The 16,271-nt window shown below is 49.7% G+C and overlaps 9 protein-coding genes across 9 annotated transcripts; 4 read left to right on the top strand and 5 right to left on the bottom strand.

Moving 5' to 3' along the window:
* The first annotated feature begins 175 nt into the window (after positions 1-175).
* Positions 176-535, top strand: FA10DRAFT_270041 (hypothetical protein). Its single transcript, XM_025522977.1, has one exon. The coding sequence runs from the start codon at positions 321-323 to the stop codon at positions 483-485; it is 165 nt and encodes a 54-aa protein (XP_025373867.1). The 5' UTR covers positions 176-320; the 3' UTR covers positions 486-535.
* Positions 536-636: 101 nt separating this feature from the next.
* Positions 637-1,580, bottom strand: FA10DRAFT_270040 (hypothetical protein). Its single transcript, XM_025522976.1, has 2 exons — positions 889-1,580; positions 637-824 (listed from the first exon to the last, which is right to left on the bottom strand). The coding sequence occupies exons 1-2, from the start codon at positions 1,285-1,287 to the stop codon at positions 675-677; spliced, it is 549 nt and encodes a 182-aa protein (XP_025373866.1). The 5' UTR covers positions 1,288-1,580; the 3' UTR covers positions 637-674.
* Positions 1,581-3,200: 1,620 nt separating this feature from the next.
* Positions 3,201-4,328, top strand: FA10DRAFT_270039 (hypothetical protein). Its single transcript, XM_025522975.1, has 2 exons — positions 3,201-3,709; positions 3,779-4,328. The coding sequence occupies exons 1-2, from the start codon at positions 3,539-3,541 to the stop codon at positions 4,085-4,087; spliced, it is 480 nt and encodes a 159-aa protein (XP_025373865.1). The 5' UTR covers positions 3,201-3,538; the 3' UTR covers positions 4,088-4,328.
* A 2,230-nt stretch (positions 4,329-6,558) lies between these two features.
* FA10DRAFT_50448 (hypothetical protein) lies at positions 6,559-7,303 on the bottom strand. The gene has a single exon (XM_025525528.1). The coding sequence runs from the start codon at positions 7,197-7,199 to the stop codon at positions 6,630-6,632; it is 570 nt and encodes a 189-aa protein (XP_025373864.1). The 5' UTR covers positions 7,200-7,303; the 3' UTR covers positions 6,559-6,629.
* A 737-nt stretch (positions 7,304-8,040) lies between these two features.
* Positions 8,041-9,280, top strand: FA10DRAFT_270037 (hypothetical protein). The gene has a single exon (XM_025522974.1). The coding sequence runs from the start codon at positions 8,368-8,370 to the stop codon at positions 9,211-9,213; it is 846 nt and encodes a 281-aa protein (XP_025373863.1). The 5' UTR covers positions 8,041-8,367; the 3' UTR covers positions 9,214-9,280.
* On the bottom strand, positions 9,046-10,042 carry FA10DRAFT_270036 (hypothetical protein). The gene is made up of 4 exons (XM_025522973.1): positions 10,019-10,042; positions 9,808-9,957; positions 9,565-9,718; positions 9,046-9,479 (listed from the first exon to the last, which is right to left on the bottom strand). The coding sequence occupies exons 2-4, from the start codon at positions 9,954-9,956 to the stop codon at positions 9,432-9,434; spliced, it is 351 nt and encodes a 116-aa protein (XP_025373862.1). The 5' UTR covers position 9,957; positions 10,019-10,042; the 3' UTR covers positions 9,046-9,431.
* A 1,293-nt stretch (positions 10,043-11,335) lies between these two features.
* Positions 11,336-12,142, bottom strand: FA10DRAFT_270033 (hypothetical protein). The gene has a single exon (XM_025522972.1). The coding sequence runs from the start codon at positions 12,077-12,079 to the stop codon at positions 11,504-11,506; it is 576 nt and encodes a 191-aa protein (XP_025373861.1). The 5' UTR covers positions 12,080-12,142; the 3' UTR covers positions 11,336-11,503.
* A 48-nt stretch (positions 12,143-12,190) lies between these two features.
* Positions 12,191-13,147, top strand: FA10DRAFT_270032 (hypothetical protein). Its single transcript, XM_025522971.1, has one exon. The coding sequence runs from the start codon at positions 12,300-12,302 to the stop codon at positions 12,726-12,728; it is 429 nt and encodes a 142-aa protein (XP_025373860.1). The 5' UTR covers positions 12,191-12,299; the 3' UTR covers positions 12,729-13,147.
* Positions 13,148-13,375: 228 nt separating this feature from the next.
* FA10DRAFT_270031 (hypothetical protein) lies at positions 13,376-13,745 on the bottom strand. Its single transcript, XM_025522970.1, has 2 exons — positions 13,515-13,745; positions 13,376-13,438 (listed from the first exon to the last, which is right to left on the bottom strand). Exon 1 carries the CDS (start codon positions 13,736-13,738, stop codon positions 13,556-13,558), a length of 183 nt encoding a protein of 60 aa, XP_025373859.1. The 5' UTR covers positions 13,739-13,745; the 3' UTR covers positions 13,376-13,438; positions 13,515-13,555.
* Positions 13,746-16,271: the final 2,526 nt, after the last annotated feature.

The following is a 16,271-nucleotide window of genomic DNA, read 5'->3' as shown; positions in this document are numbered from 1 at the left end:
TCCGAAGTACAATGCCAAGGTTTCGACCTCAGCAATGTTGTTGCACACGCACAAGCAAGAGATCAAGGCATTATTGATCGCCGCAGTCTGTTTCGATTCTTAGAAGGCAGCATCGACGCAACCTGAAAGAGCTGACCCTGGAGAATTGACTCTAATCCCATTTCAAATCATACAAAGCTCCATTCTGTCAGGAACAGAGCGAGACGTCTGGTGAAAGTGCGGTGAAAGCGATATAAGTCTCGACCGGAGCTGAGCGTAAGAAATTTGACCGCAAAAGAAGTCAGCGAAGTGCGCGGAAGAGAAGTACAAATGGGACGACCATGTATGCTGTCGTTCGCGTTTTCGAAGGAGCAAACGATCATCAACGTTTTCGGCTGTGCTCAACACCTTCGATCGTGTGTAAGTCAAAGGTGCTGCAAGACGTCGAAACACCATCGGTTGACCAAGTATCTCTGACCATGGATGGGCTGCGACGTCTCTTGTGAAGCTAATTCTTTCCGCGAAATTTGCGGGGAATGATGCCAATGATCAGTCTTGCTGGAGGTGAGAATGTCGTTTATCCTGCGCAGTCTGTCATGATCTAGATAACAAATGAGAGTTCGATATATTGCGTGGAAAAATCTAGGGATCGCCAAGGAGCTTCATACTCGCACCATGAAGTTCGCCTACTGCGCTTAGACGACCTTCCGCAGGCCTTCAAGCATGGCTACAACACTAGGTCGAAATCGCTCTTCGACCCAAGACGAGGCCCTCTTTGAGAGCAAGAGCAGTAAGAAAAGGTTCCAATAATCGGTAATGTCGCCTTTCCAGATTGTGACTAAATGCTGTATCGGAGAAGGAGCAAAATGAGTTGTGGACATCGGTTCCTAGACCTTGCAGATTAATCACGATATTTTGTGCGATTGATGCATCTGAGATGTCACTTTGAAAGGCGATCAGAGTTTCGAAGGTTGGGCCCTCTGAGCATATCGCCAAGACCGAAAGAGGAGAAAAACGTTGTCCATTCGTGTTAAAGTAGACTTCCTCCAGGCGTTCGATCATCTTCAGACAGGTAGCAGTCTCTCCTGCAGCTTGATTCTCGGCATAGAGAAGAGGCTGGGAGTCGGACTTGGCTTCGAGGATGATACAGGGAAAAGCAAGTTCTTGAATGCCAGGCGAGGGCCAAGGAGGAATCGCGTGGCGAAGCGAGAGTGCATTCAGATAGCTTCTCGACAGTACTGCGGCCTCTGAATGCCGCTCCCTCAGATATTGCTGGGAAGATTGCTGCGTTCGAAGCCCGAAGCCCATGTCAGGCTTTGGCGCCGCCAAAGGTTCGGCCTCGGCGGACAGTAGACCCACTGGCTGAGTCCAGGTGACGTCTTCCCTGCACGTGAGTGTTCAGGGATGAAGAAAGTGGTGATCAGGACTGCATGCGACGCCACGAGACATGCGTGCTCGGCGACAATCTTTCAGGCGCTTTAGCTGAACTCACGTGTATTGCAAAGCGCCGTTCGTCCGCAGGTCGCTGACCAGTTCGCGAATCATCTCCATCCACCTGAACTCAACCTGACCAATCAAGCTCTGCGGGCGTTCTAGCATTTCCTTCGCTTTCTGAAGAGCAATGATTGCATCCCTTGCGGGCGTAGTGGCCTCATCGACGAAAGCCCTCTCAGGTATTCTGTCCATCTCCTCCGATCCAACAAGAGCTACAGCCTTTTGACCAAATTAAAAATTAAGAGGGGATATCGTCAATCGCAGTCAGAGAGTGAGGACTCACGTCGGACCTTGAGATGATGCCTTTAAACGTTTCCAACGTCAGAAATGCCTCCATTTCTCGCACATGAGGGGGCCACTAATTTCACTTGACGCGATTGATGTATATCCCTGCACCTTCCAGATTCTGTGTGCGGTACGTACGACTGGCAGCTTTGCTTACCGTACTCGCCCAAGTCAATGACTGTGGCATCAGTCTTCCATTTGCGAGCGGAAAATGGTATCAAATCACAGGACCATGCTGATGATCTCCTTGTCCGCGTCTTCTTCGCCTCCCCAGAATGCTTCATCTGCAAACTAGATTCATGCTTGAAAGAACGGCGAAGGTATCCCACATTTAAAGCACTCTATCGCATTTGTTTGCAGCTATTTCTGTTGGACAAATGGGAAAATGACACGTCCATTGACTTGGGCGAGTACGATTTCAACTTTTGATCTCGTCTCTCTCCATGCCATCGATAAGAAGCCAGATTTCTGAACAAGGCTCGAGATCTGGTAATTGGGCTTCTGCGGAACTTAGGATTGGCCCGGCTTGAGATCTGCAGCGGGAGAGATAGTCGTGTACGACGGAGAGAAAAGACCCCTTGGTTTGTCCTTCAACTCTGACCTCTTCGAGCGCAAGCCGCTCTTCCTATGCAATCGGGTCTTGCGGACAAGGAAGATCGGAGCTACTGATACGACGTACGTCGAATAATGCAGACAGAATGGCAAATGACCCTGAGCGTTCTGCTCCTCCGTCCATTTCTTTCCCGCGGCGAGGTGACCTGTTGCTTCTCCCTCACTTTCCTTCCGGCTGCGAGGCGACGGAGTAATGCAAGGAAGCAGGTGTCGTCCTTCTGCATCGTCAAAGGGAAAGAAATCAAAAGTAGCAATTCTCCTTGGCTTGAATGAAAGGCCATTGGTGAGCAGCTAAGACAATGCTCGATCGGCCTGCAACTAGCACGAGCTTCTCTAGGTCGACAGGTAGGATCATTGTGTGAACCCATCTCATGCATGAATTGAAAGAGGGAACAGGCGGCTGCTAGCGACAAGAAGCCGTCCAACTTTTCCAACGGTAAATACTTGACATCCTCGACACCAAATGCTCCTGGGCATAACATCTGCGCACACGTACAAAGCAAGAAGCGGCTTTTGCGCGCCAAAAGAGCACCGAATTGCTGGTGCATTCGACTGACGAGGTTGCTGCTGACACCGTTTCGATCTAAACTGAGAATAAAATGCTCTCCGGCCTGACTATTCAAAATTATTACATTTCCGTACCCTTCGAGGACACGAAGCATTGTTCTAGACACACGGTTACTTCGCGATACTGCTGCTGAGTGAACGCGTCCGCACCAGCTTAGCGCGGCACGAAGTCGACTACACAATGTACGGCAGATCACGTGCGTGCACCCACAGACATCTACTTTCAGACCTGTACCTTCTCTCATTCTGCAATTTCCAGTCATCATAAATACAGCGAATATTCAGCTAATTTCCGGAATACGAGGGCATTCTTCGCCCACTGCAATGATACGACTTACGAAGCCCCTGGACGAAAAGCTTTGCTGACGCTCTGGCGCTTTCTTGAAGAGCTCTCAGCTTAGAAGCGAGAATCATCGCTCGCTGACACGGCCGTTTGACTCTCGATCACAGCCACTACACGCCAGTGATTGAAGCGAGCGATCTCATTAATCACCAAAACGTGACCTATAAGTGTCTCGGGCCACGCGGACTTATAAGGGGACGGACGCGTCGCGTTCTATGGATGTCCCACGTCCACATCGATTATTTTTCGCGAGCAACGATGGCGACAACCCGATATATCGGTAGAGAAAGGGATCACCATCGCGAAGCGATCCTTCGACAAAAGCAAACAGTCCGCGACGACGAGGAGGATGCTTATTCGCGGGCGCGACTTGCTGTATCATCGGCGCCTTTGTGCCAATCACTGCCAGATTTTACAGTAGTGATTGAAGTGAGCAAATTCAGTCAACACGAGATTCAATTGGCCTCAGCTAACGTAGATTCGAATCGATTGATGTAGTTCTGCAACAGGAGTAAATGGCTTCACAGAGCAATCTGGATCCAAACTGAGCTCTTCCTTTCGTTTCCAAAAGCTAGCACACGTTCTACAATAGAAGAGCCGCCAACAAAAGCCTCGAGCGAAGGTTTTATCGAAGCGATAATGCTCCACCCCCAGTCAGCAAGCGATACAGCCGGGAGATTCCGTGTCTTACTCCATCTGGGCGAGACGAAGACCATCTGGGACCGCCAGATCAGAGGATCGTTCCCAGATTTGAAAGAGCTCAAGCAGATTATGAGGAGTCTAATAGCGGACTATGAGAAGTGCTAAGCTTCCTCAGACTTTCTGCAGCGGCACAGTCGCTCTCACTTCAACCTACCGCCTCTTTCTTCGCACGAATGATCGACAAAATTAAGGATTCCCGATCTCAATAGCAATTCGTTTGAGTCTCAAGGCGATGACGAACCTATGACCATTTCTCTGTACCCGTGTGATAGGGGTCTAATTGCCTCTGCAGCAGGTCATTGTCGACGATATCAGCCAATGTATAAATTGTCTGGCCAGCCGGATTACTTCATGGTCCAGCACTGACTGTCGAGCAAATTGAAGCCGACAGTAATTATGGTGAGGCGTCTGTCACGACAAAATACGTCACGGCCTTTTCCCATCTACACATAGTCAAATGCTGCAGAGCTGCGTTTGCTAGATCTTAATCTCGCGGAATGCGTGCACTCCGCGAAAGTAAGGAAAGCCCATGAACTCCCTCCAGATTGGATTATCTGGATGCTTTCCTGTCCTTGTTTTCGAAGAGCGTTAGAACAACTCATCGATGACTAGACTGCCACTGATCCTTAGGAGCGCTCACGAGCACTGCTCTCAGCACCGCCCTTAACAAAGAAGGTGAATGTATCGTGAGTCGGACATGTGTCTTTTCTCTCGTAAGACAGTGTGCGCAAGAGTGCGGCGACTAGATTAATAATTTAGAATGAATGTTTTAATAGATCGCGAAGTGCTAGGGGCGTGTCCTGAAGTGTTGACTACATGAGTCATCAAACATTCTCGAGTAATTACAAAAGATTGCCTGCCGAAGGCTGCATAAGCACAACCACATAGGCAGTCATTCTGGCGGCTCAACAATCGCAAACACTTGCTGCGCAAATTCGAGTAATATTAACTGACAAAGTTCGCTTCAAGTGGCATTCGCAGCTTTCCCAACGACTAAAGACATCGCCAGGAAACCTTCATACAGACACGCGACGGTGAAGTTGGCTAAAAGGAGAGATTGTGGCGATGAAAGAAGAGGCGTCGATCTCTGCGCAGCGTCTGTGCTTCATAGCTTTATATATTGCACTTCTCTAAATGACTGAAGACGGGTCGCTGCAGAGCGTCATATCCTAATTATACGCAAGACCACACAGAGAATTACCAGGCTTTGTGAACAAGAAACCCGGGGACGATTTGACATTGAACTGCTGTCAGAGCAGTAAGAGCTACAGGCATACAGGCATGATTATTTGGATTCATCGAACCCGTTTGTTGCTTACACTAATTTTTAATCGCCAACATTAGATTCGCGTGTGCATTGATCGACTTTGGATTTTTGACCAGTTTCAGAGACAGTTTATACTTAGTGGCGGTGATCTTTCAATGTCGAACGAAAAGATATTTTGCGACGAACATCTCAGTCGGTGTCCGGGTCCGTCCAGTGTTAGATACATGCACCTTTCAAGTGATAGGTATATCTTTTAAGTCCACGATGGCTATTTGTGCGGCCCCTGCGAACAACTGTATTATCCACGTCTCGTCATCTAGATGGACTAAAAGGGGGCTTACGGAAACCCTAGCTCAGCGCTTTGATGTCAACATTCGTGGCATGCAGTGATAACCTGCAGGCTGAAAAGAAGGAAAAGGTATCCAGCCTCCTAGGTCATACTACGAACGCGAGCGTTTCTTCGTCTTCCCTCTGGCACATATGATGATCATCTTCGTGTCAAGAACATCACTCAACCGTTCTTGCGAGCGTCTTGAACACCTGGTGTCCTTCACTGTCCATCTTTATCTCAATTTGGCGTCTCAGGAGACTGATTTGATATGCCATACTACACCTTTGTTATTTTCTCGAACAGCACTGTGAAGGTGGAAAATCACCATTTTTCTATTTTTTCAACGCTGAAAATTGCTGGCCAGACTGTCAAAATATTTAAGAAGCTCTCTCTAAATTTTTTTTAAAATCATCGAGGTTGCATGAATGAGCACTACTTTCGCTTGATTACACATTCATCTCTAAAATTTGTTGGAGAGTTTACCGATACGACAAAGTCTATGATCGCCAAGTCAAGGAGATTATCTCAAAACGGCTTTTAGTTGCTCCATGGACCATCACTGTCTCGACTTGTCTGGATGCAGGGTACGCTCTCTGTCTGAAAGATGAACGAACCTCTCAGATGCCGTAATTCCGTCAGCCTACAGTACCTGAGAGATCTTGGACAACAATTGGTGGCATACTGACGAGCATGTAACGTAACAATCAATAAAGCTTTCTATGACAATGAACATGGGTGATGAAGCACCCGGGGTTACGACAAGATCTGAATGGGCATGGGAGGTGCAAAATTATCTCAACGGGAAACAAACGCGTAATTGGGACTTGTTACAAACGGACACCCTCCCGCACCTTGCGCTTCTTACACATGTTGCCTTTCACCCATACCGTTCTCAGCTTTCTCTGTAAGAAGGCTTAATGCGAAGTCTGTGAGAGTAAGCTTTGCGAAGGTGGCCATATCAAGAACACAAATCTTTTTTCACAAAAACGAACGCATCTTCATTAATTTTTTGAAGTAAGCATCGAGCATCTGCAATCCTCCCGCGCTCTTCAATCCATTTGATGATGTTCCTCTACCACTGTGGCCATAATTGTGCACAGATGCAATGTATATTCTCGCCACGAAGAATATAGCCTTATTTGCACGTTCGTCCTGTGACCCTCGCTGACAACGACTTCCCTGTTCAAGCGAGCTATGCGCTGACCCCTTGGACTGCGCTCTTTCATCGCTTGTGCATGCAAATGAAGTGATGGGACAAGAATGTGGATGTCTTCAAATCCAAGAGCTTGCGCTTGTTCGTAAGAATGCAGCAGGACTGCTCGAACGCGACCGGCACTGTTCTGGCGAAGCCACTTCTTTTGGAATTTCCATAACAGCTTGTTACCTTTCTCCCACTGTGAATCGTCCTCCAGCGCACGTTCGTGGTGATGTAATGCTCTCGTGACCATCGGGTCTTCCAGATCTAGGATGCTATCAATATCGAGTACTGGGAATCTTCTCGCAGCCGTGCTTTTGCCCCCTGCGGAGGGTATGACGAGGGCAATGCATGTCAAGAAGTTGCACACCGTATCGCTTGTTGCTTTCCTTCCTTTTCGTGCTTCCTCATTATCGACCTTCATTTGTACACGGCCTTTATGCTTCGTTTTCGATCAGGCTCGTTGCCAGATTGCCACCGTCTTGTGCGAGATTCAAGGGAGAGCAGACAATACAGCAGCAGGCCCACTTGTTTCGCCTTCAATTGCCACTGTATTCGTAGATCAGACGCAAAAGACGGGTATTGGATCATCAAAGCTTAGGTTGCATCTTGAAATCGTAAGTATGTAGAAGATGCTCGACGCTTTTGCTACGCGCATGATTCGGTATTACGAGGCTTTCTGGCGCCCTTTGATCTCTTCCATCGAGGAAGCAAGCGATCGTCTTTTTAGATTAGAGCATAATGTGGAGCAAAAGTTTACTTCTAATACAGGGATCTGGTTGATCCTCGATGTTTTATATTTATGATATTTTTGTTTTGGGGATTATCAAAAATTAATCTGATGGTTCCACAAATCTTATTTTTTCGGTGTGAACGCAGCGTGTTTCCGTCAATTTCCACGAGGAGCATGCTCCGCAACGTCGATAGAGGAAAATCCACACACTGTACTCTTTGGGATCGTGCAAAGAATAAAGAAAGGCGATGCATGTGATCAACCCATACGGTGCATACGGCTTTTCAACTTTTGCTGCAGGAAACCTTCCCTTTCAGAATTGTTTGTGTACATATGGTCTGCATGCAATTCAGAAGAATAGGAGAGAAAACTGAAGAAGCATCACGACGCTAAACGTTAGCTCGCACGGCCATTCGCCTTCAGTTCCCTTTTGGGTGTGGTTCTGAGACACCAAGTCTGCGTCACTCCTCGAGAGGCCAGAAGCGATGATTGATGATTCACAATGGTACGCTAATACTACATTGCACGGCCGATTCGCCTTCTTGATGCGCTAAACTGAGCGACACCCGTTCGATGAGCGATGCAACCTCCGCGACGACCTCATGGTCAGGATTGATATTGTGGGTCCCCTTCAGCGCAGTCATGGGTCCAAGGGTCAGAGTCAGAAGAGAGGAAGTGCACTTCCTCACGCTTCCAAATCTTTCGACGCTTTCGAAGACTCCCGCCCTCAGAGCTGGCACCGGTACCGGCGCTGGTATCTTCGCACTTGCACACCACGTCCCCCGCTCCCGCAGATCGACGTACTTGGGCGCACCGCAAAGCTCAGCAGAAGGAGCCTTAAAACAAGATCAAGGCCCAAATGGACAGCTGGGACGACTTTGTGGCTGTTGTTGATGGTCCTGACTCGCTTCAAGCCTGCCTCCGAGACCTCAAGACAGCAGCTTTTGTCTCATTAGCGCTGAAAGGAAGGATGCTCAGTCGCCACGGAACAATCTCCGTACTATCGATCCGAGCGGGCGGCAATATGTACCTCGTCGATGTGCATCTTCTGCAAGTCGCCGCTTTCACCACATCGGCAGGAAGAGTCTCTTTAAAGGGTATCCTAGAAAGTACTAGCGTGAAGAAGGCTGTGTACGACGTGCGGAATGCCGCAAATGCACTTTTCTTTCTCTTCGACGTTCGGCTGCGGAACGTGGTCGAGGTTCAGGTTTACCATCTTGTCTCTCGGTCCCCGAACCAGAGGAAATTCTGGTGGAGTCTTGACAAGGCGATCGCACATAGCGGTGTGCTGGACAGTCACACGCTCGCGGACTTCAAGGATGCGCGAACGACTTTTGCACAAGAGTATGTGACAGCGCGCGGCGGCGACGAATATCTGCTGGAGCAGAGGCCCTTCTCAAATTCGTTGATCGCCTACTGCGCCCTCGACGTATTCTTTCTGGGTCAGCTTTATGATGTCTGTCGGGCTCTCGTCACCTCTGAATGGATCGATCGCGTACAGCAACTCACAGCTGTACGACTAGCTGAGAGCATGCAATGGTCATACACACCTTGGAGCGAGGACAAGAAATTTGCTCCAATGCAATGGCAGCTCGATGATCGATCTTGCCCTCGGCTGGTAGCCGGCCGCAAGACCTCCACGATGTCCGCATCGCGCGGTGGTAACCGACAGCGACCGGCAGAACGAGCCAGTGCACAGTCATAGCTGCTAATCAAGCTTCCTATCTTGCGCAGAGGATTTCCTCTCCTGAAATTAATCGACATCACTTGGGTCCCATTTTGTGTTGGCCGATGTCTTCGTGAGTCAGAAGATTCATGATATCGTACGGGTCACAAAGCCTCGAGCTAGAGCACTGTCGTCTTATAGATATAGAACTCGGCATCTGACCGCACAGTGTATAGTGTTCAGGATCGGCATCAAATCTAATTCGCGCCGTGTCTGGCTCGACAAGCTCTCGAAACTGCCAAAATCTGCAATATCGCATCATGTTGCACCGCTGGTGGTCAGTATATTCCGTTTTTGACACCAGAAGAATGGCAACGGCGTGAAACAAACCTCTTGATATTCAACGCAGTCCTTGCTGAGCTCTATCAATTGTTGAATGCGGTCGATGTGGTTGGGTCGGAACCGGTCGTGCCTCCATCGAATGAACAACCATTGGGCATGACATGGCAAGAAGACGAACTCGCCGACGTCACATGACTTTGAGCTGGTCCACCGATGAACTTATGTCGTCAGCTGCAACGTCTGGCAAAGGGGCCTGTGAGTGTCGCAAGCAATCTTGACGAGGAAACTCACGCCGGGAGCTCGACGACTTCACTCGATATCTTGCCACAGTCGATAAATTCATCTCTTCCCTTCCAGCCCATGAGACGTGAAAAGCCTGCTTCGTCACTTCGCTGCACTAGCAGGTCCACGCTCAGGCTTTGGGCGGGTTTCCATCGCATTCTGGATGCCAACGTTCTAGGTAAGCATCAAGATGCTCGATGGCAAAACTACTTCGACCCACATATGCGTCCCCGACTCGAGGTAGTACGGCGCATCGATTTGATAGAGTACGATCCCCTCCCATTCTTTTGAGACAGTATCGGCGAAGTTGTCGAGGCATTCAAGAGGGAACGTCGGCTTCAAAAGCAACACTGAGCTGGACGTGCTTTAAGTTAGGACTTCCAGGGTTCTCGGAAATCTGCAATAGCCGAATCACGCACTTTGCTCTCCAGTGATCGCACGTCGTCAAAGCTTCAAATCGTTCACAAAGGAGCTGAAGGCCCAAATTAGAGGTCTGATACGGGCATACACGAAGCAGCTCTCACCTTGCGTCGCTCAAGAAAAGGAAGAGGAGTCGTCGCCCTAGCGTTGATCATCAAACAGTCAAACACGTGAATAGCCCTGCGCACCTCTGGGGCAAAGGCAGCTTTCAGTTCCGTTCCAGTCTCGGTCTTTGACGTCCAACAGAGTTCCCCGTCGAGAATGTCAATGACATTCCACGGGGCTCTGCTGAATGGATTTCTCTCGTTGCCATTTGTTCCGTCAGATGACTTGCTTTGTGAAGAGCTCCGATTTTCTGCGGTGAGCTCGAATAAGTCATTCTTCCTGTCGTTCTAGAATAGCTCGGCTGAGTCTGTCATCGCGCACATTTTTGATCAATCAGCTGTCAAGGCGGCTCACCAAAAGCCAACGAGTCACGATATGATCCCCTTCCCCACGCGAAAGACGCAGAAGGAGCACTCGCAGCCCATCTTTCTTCTCCGTCACCTCGTAGCTGTCGACAATGTGAGGTGACCGAGTGCTTAGGATCATCATGCTAACAAGCCAATCTGACCGCAACTGACGACAACTCACAGCGCAGGTTTCAAGCGTGCGAGGCTGTCGCGAGTGAGATCGGCAGGGTGATTACCTGCCGAGATTGTCCGATATCAGTGAACGCCGAGTGCTTGAGAAATGACCACCTTTTGCGAGAACCGGTATGCACACCTATAAAGCTATGCAGCTTGCAGGATCAGCCAGCGGTCAGAGATTCTCTTCTTGCGCGCGTCGAGTCCTCACCGATCAAACTTGATCCGCCGAAGTCGTTGCAGCTGCGTCTTCGCCGACATGACGAGCTCAGGCTGTGCAGCGATGAGAGACGCCATTCCGACGATTTCGATCCTGATCTTTCCGACAGACCTGAGACCTGAAATGGTGGAAGAGGGACGTCGTTTCAGTTTCCTCGAAAGGCCGGGTGAAATGTTGCGTCGAGGGAAGCGACGTGGCTAGCCCACTTACGTAGCACACGAACACCTGTCACCAGCCGTGGAGCAAAGCAGCAAGAGGAAAGCAACCACGTGATAAATGAAATATAATGGCACGTGCGTCATAAGCCATTCAGAGGTGCGAGCATCAATGACCGGACTGAGCAAACGGTCCGTGCTTTGGCTTTGAGCACCTTCTTGTTTGCAAAGTCAACGCAAATTCTGGCCTGGGTGAAAAAAAAAGGTCTTGCAGCAAATCTTTGCTAATTTGACGACGCATCTGACCAGGTCATCTCTTCTGCATCATCGGACCTGCTCGGGTCTACAAAGGGGTGGTTGCCCAGACGTGCTCTGCAGGCTCTCCACTGTTCTCTTGCCGCGAAGGGCATGTGTGATGGTTCGTAGCCCCAGAGGATAGGTTGCTGCCGTTTGATGTATCGGGTGGCTTTCTCGTCTGCGTAGAGACTGAACAATACCAGAACCTGATAGAGCGCAGCCGTGTCATCGACCGCTCCAAAGTCGAAGCGTTTTGGCGTGCCTCTTTCTTCCTCATCTTCTTCGTAGCGCGAGACCTCAATGCTGTCAAGTGTTGCAGTCAACTGGCTGATCGCCTCTAGCATCTTGCCCTCACTCCTCGGTCTATGCGATCGAAGGAGTGTGCTTGCTGATAAAGATGTTAACAAGATGTGGGCGAGCACCGTAAGAATTCTTACGAGTCCAACGCGAGAACGGTTCGACGGATCGTCCTGCACTAGCAACAGAGGTACAGCGCAAATGGTCGCCAAATGAAGCCACGAGATAGGGATTTGCTGTGCGATGAAGGCGTCATGGGCGTGCATGATGGGTCGTCGAGGAGAGCACCTAATCTGCAAATTACGGTCCTGTAGGATGCATTCTACAAGGAGTCACGTGGTGTAGCACGGTTTTTCATTGCTTACTCCTGTAAACAGCGAAGGTCACTATCACGCTCACCACGTACGGCGCCAGGAGCCACAACCTCTCCGGCACGTCGCCGTCCGCCTGTCTCCGTCGACTTGTTGAACAGATGAACATGTCCTGATGTTCTGCTCTGGACTGAGCGCCGCACTTTCGTCTCGCTTCGCGCTCATCCTTACGCTGGTTGATGCTGCGCTTTGCGTCTTATTGGTCTGCTGCGCTTTGGCCATATGCCGAAGACAGCAGCAAGTCGAGGCAAGGCGAATTGAGGCCTTTCGCCGACTCGTTCAACGTCTAGAAAAAGCTGACTGGGACACACATCTACCATTATGGTGGAGTGATGCCTCCGAGTGGGAAGACTTCAATCCATTGCTCGACGACGACATCGATTGGAATCGGCATTCTGCGGTTGCAAAATCGTACGCTGCGAGCGCCTTCAATCATGCAACAGCACTGCGGAGGCTTGGTGCGTGGAGATCAAGCTCGACTCATCGCATGGATGGGGATGGGAAAATGGAAAGGAAGGAGGATGCGAAGGACACGACGTCTTAATAAACAGTCTGACGGAGGGTCGAGGCGACCTGTCGTTGTAGCTCATTGGCACCTACAACACCTAGCGGTCGGAGGAGGGCCTGCTGCAGTACATACCATTTGTGAGACCGCACCCTAAATTCTGACGTTTATCCCCAAGACAAGGATGGTGTACGCCCCTGGATATCGTCTGAGAGGTGGCGCCTTCTCGCTTCACATCGCTATGAAAAGCGGGTAACATATTCAACTCTCTTGCAATTCGAAGAGCAACGCAAAATTTCTGCAGTGCATTTTACCGTCGAGACGGCTCGAATGGCTCCGCGAGCGCTATGACACAGGCTTCGGACACTCATTTCTTCGCGACGCTCTGTGACTTTTTACAACTTTCCCGCGGACGTGGGCAACATCAGGTCGCATCGGGCGGTTCTTTTCCTGGAAGCTCGAAAGCATGTATACCAGTAGCGCTGTCTGAATAATTTGCGAGGCAAACAGCCTTCTTGAAGACGACAGCACGATAGCAAGCTTTCGCCAAGAGGAAGGAAAGACTTTAGCGTCACTGCAAGACTACCGCTGCAGGCACGTCGCGCTCACAAGAAAGTATGCGCTCATCAACTGATAACACCCGCCTCCCGATCTCGACAAAGCTGCGCTGATTCTTCGCGCGAGAGGGCACCGACGTTCTTGCTCCTGCTGCAAGGGTTTGGTTTGCAACATCAACGAGCTCTTCGAAAGTGAATGTCTCTACCAATTGAAGACCGCTACTCCTCGCAAGGCTGACAATAGCATAATTTCATTGAGCTGTTTCAGCAAATCGCCGTCTGGCGCAAATGCGATGAGATGCCCCGGACCTACTGCACCTTCCAAACATACCTAATCAGGACGTCTTTCGGTACTGCGACTTCGGGCAGGTCGACGAAGGATCCATGAAGTGTGAAGAGATATCGACGATCACCGTTTCCTGCACCAAACTCCCTGCCGGGCTGCTTAAACTCAAAGAGGTCCCGCTTTATATAGCCGTTGTTGTGATTCATTAAAGACCTGTATTGTTTTAATTGTTAGGAACGTCAACGCTTTTCCCTATGCTGAAGAGATATCTTACCGGATGCGATCCCCGTCCGGTAAGGTACAGACGAAGTAACAATCCCTTCCGAGAAGGTGAGAGATTTTGAGAAGCGTGGATTGAAGCAGCTGGTTGGATGTGCAAACGTGCTGCTGCAACTTGAAGAGATAAGACCTGCTGCAACTTGAAGAGATAAGGGCGGCCTTTTTAGCATGAGCTTGAATTTCACGAATCAACAGCTCACCTTACCAATTCATGTATGCTTCAACCTTTCAAAGGGCCAAGTCAGATCACGGATGCGGCGATAGCTAGCTCTTTGTATCGCTCCATGGTCCAATGGAATGCCTTGAAGAACCGGAGCGCTGTTTGAAGGCAGGCGTCGTACTCCTTCGCAGCTTTAAAGAATGCTTATTACCCCATCAGCCGCCTCTTTAGCTGCTTCTTGTTCTTGAACTTCTTTTTATAGGAGATGTCGCCGAAAACCTGGCAATTTTTGGAAGCCGCTGCTGCAGAATTTAGAGAGTGATGGTGGTTGAAGATGCAGATGCGAGAACCGACACCAACCAGATAGTTTGTTCGCGGAGCGTAGAAAGCGCCCAAATCTGACCTAATACTCGCCAAGACAGCAAATATTTCGTTCTGAGGACAGCGACATCATAATTTGATCTACTGTCCTCGTTCTCTTAGGGATGCGGTGCACTGGCTTTCTCAGGCACTGTTCAAGCTGCAAAAGAGACATGCGATTGAGGAACGCGTGTTGGAATGCTGTGGTAGTCAAAAGCGTGCGACAAGAAGCATACGCGGAGCAAGTTCGGACGGTAGAACTCTGATCGCCATCCTAAAAATATCGTTATCATCGGACCCGCAGAAGGCATTTTCTTCGCGCCTGTCGCTTCTTCAACAAGCGCCGCGTATTTTGTCTATGTCAAGCGTCTCAAGCGAAATGAAATCGCAGCGGGGGCGACCAGAGTCACCTTCGTTCTAAGCCATACTTTGAAGAATTCCACTGTGCTTTCATTTTCTGTGCCAATTAATCTCTTCAGAAAGAATCAATAGAGAACGGGAGGGTGGATGAAGGGTGAACTTAGAAGGACGGCAGTCAGATTTTCAAACAAAAGACAGAGAGCCTTCGTCGACATCGAAAGAAAGCCTTTGACGGGTCCCAGTTTCATTTGTCACTCACATCGCCAAATTCTTGTAGAGAAAAGGCTTGCAGATCCCTTGTTCCCACTGTTCCCATTGCTCCCATTGCTCTTGTACTTATCTTCGTCTTGTCGTTCCCCATCGTTCTCACTGTGTTGACACAACTGGCAACTGACACGAGTAAAGCCATGTACAGCAACACATGACAAATGGCTTCTGGACCGGACCTGAAGAAGCTTATTGGTTGATTGGAGCCAGGACGCGTTTGTGGCGCTGTCGCAGACGAGAATGTTGAAGCACCACTCATGCCTAAGTCAGGTACAGTAAAGAACACTATTACCTCTTGGGGGAAATTGCTGACAAGAAGATATGGCAGAGTGTGACGGGTTGCAAAGTGCCCAAAACGATGGCTGCAGCGTGCCTGGTTGTCGGATGTCAAAGAAGGAATGTCGGGCCAAGGCTCGGAGAACGAGGTTGTGCTCGTATCACGGACATTCAAATTAAAGCCCACAGGGCCATAGGGCCATTCTCCAAGCCTGCCCTTTGCCTAGCAGAAATAAAGGCAACGCATCCATTTTGCATGAATCCTAGGCTAAGACCACTTCAAATGGGTTTGAGGAGAAGCTGGAGGCTTAAATCAAAGGAAAAGGACAATGACCGGCCCCATCGACACTGAAACGTCCGACGAAACCGACGAAGTAGACGAAGCAGACGAAGCTACTCCACGAATCAGCCTCCGCCTGTTCAGTGGATTTAGTGGATCTGCTTGATTCGCTGAACCATATCCATATGATTTGCCATAATCGACGAGAGCATGGCGAAGGTAATGGTGTCGGTCTTACTGACATTAATTGGCTCTGCGCGCTCGAGGATCGAAAGGCAACGATGCAAGCACTGTTTTGTGCGTCATCGTTGGCAGTATCAACAGCAGCAGCGTCGTCCCCAGGATCTACCCCCATCCTTCAACAGCAAACTTGACGATCGAAATCGGCGCGACGCCTGCCCGAGTAGAGTTTATGCAATGACTGGGATTTATATACCACCTACTGGTACCGTGACGATAGAGACAGAAGACATCGACCTCCTGTGCCGCATGCGCCTGTCGCCAGTGACAATGCGCGAAAGAACGTCAATAGGCCGGACGCGAAGGGCCTGAGCGCGGATGCTATAGAAATGCACAAGCACAAAAAGCGGTCAATACAGAGGGGGAGGCAGAGATGATATCGTATGTGCAGGATGGCGGGTGCTTGTCTTTACGTGATTTCTGTCTACGTCACCGCTTGGCCTGCTGTGGTCGAGAGGAGCACTTCAGCTCCTTTGACGCGAGATTGATCATTGGACAAGCCAGAGGTGTGGCGGGC

Source organism: Acaromyces ingoldii (genome assembly GCF_003144295.1).
Source record: "Acaromyces ingoldii strain MCA 4198 unplaced genomic scaffold FA10scaffold_10, whole genome shotgun sequence".
Lineage (NCBI taxonomy): Eukaryota > Fungi > Basidiomycota > Exobasidiomycetes > Exobasidiales > Cryptobasidiaceae > Acaromyces > Acaromyces ingoldii.
Note: the sequence above shows the minus strand (reverse complement) of the source record. Positions and strands in the feature narration are given on the sequence as shown.

Excerpts from the sequence above, each read along its gene's own strand:
- FA10DRAFT_270032 (XM_025522971.1), top strand. The coding sequence starts at position 12,300 with ATGTTCTGCTCTGGACTGAGCGCCGCACTTTCGTCTCGCTTCGCGCTC.
- FA10DRAFT_270040 (XM_025522976.1), bottom strand. The coding sequence starts at position 1,287 with ATGGGCTTCGGGCTTCGAACGCAGCAATCTTCCCAGCAATATCTGAGG. Across the intron at positions 825-888 it reads CATCAATCGCACAAAATATC|CATTTAGTCACAATCTGGAA; the intron begins GTGATTAATCTG and ends TCTCCGATACAG.
- FA10DRAFT_270036 (XM_025522973.1), bottom strand. The coding sequence starts at position 9,956 with ATGCGATGGAAACCCGCCCAAAGCCTGAGCGTGGACCTGCTAGTGCAG. Across the intron at positions 9,719-9,807 it reads GAAGTCGTCGAGCTCCCGGC|CTCAAAGTCATGTGACGTCG; the intron begins GTGAGTTTCCTC and ends TCGGTGGACCAG. Across the intron at positions 9,480-9,564 it reads ACTGCGTTGAATATCAAGAG|ATTTTGGCAGTTTCGAGAGC; the intron begins GTTTGTTTCACG and ends GCGATATTGCAG.
- FA10DRAFT_270033 (XM_025522972.1), bottom strand. The coding sequence starts at position 12,079 with ATGCACGCCCATGACGCCTTCATCGCACAGCAAATCCCTATCTCGTGG.
- FA10DRAFT_270037 (XM_025522974.1), top strand. The coding sequence starts at position 8,368 with ATGGACAGCTGGGACGACTTTGTGGCTGTTGTTGATGGTCCTGACTCG.
- FA10DRAFT_270031 (XM_025522970.1), bottom strand. The coding sequence starts at position 13,738 with ATGAATCACAACAACGGCTATATAAAGCGGGACCTCTTTGAGTTTAAG.
- FA10DRAFT_50448 (XM_025525528.1), bottom strand. The coding sequence starts at position 7,199 with ATGAAGGTCGATAATGAGGAAGCACGAAAAGGAAGGAAAGCAACAAGC.
- FA10DRAFT_270039 (XM_025522975.1), top strand. The coding sequence starts at position 3,539 with ATGGCGACAACCCGATATATCGGTAGAGAAAGGGATCACCATCGCGAA. Across the intron at positions 3,710-3,778 it reads ATTTTACAGTAGTGATTGAA|TTCTGCAACAGGAGTAAATG; the intron begins GTGAGCAAATTC and ends CGATTGATGTAG.
- FA10DRAFT_270041 (XM_025522977.1), top strand. The coding sequence starts at position 321 with ATGTATGCTGTCGTTCGCGTTTTCGAAGGAGCAAACGATCATCAACGT.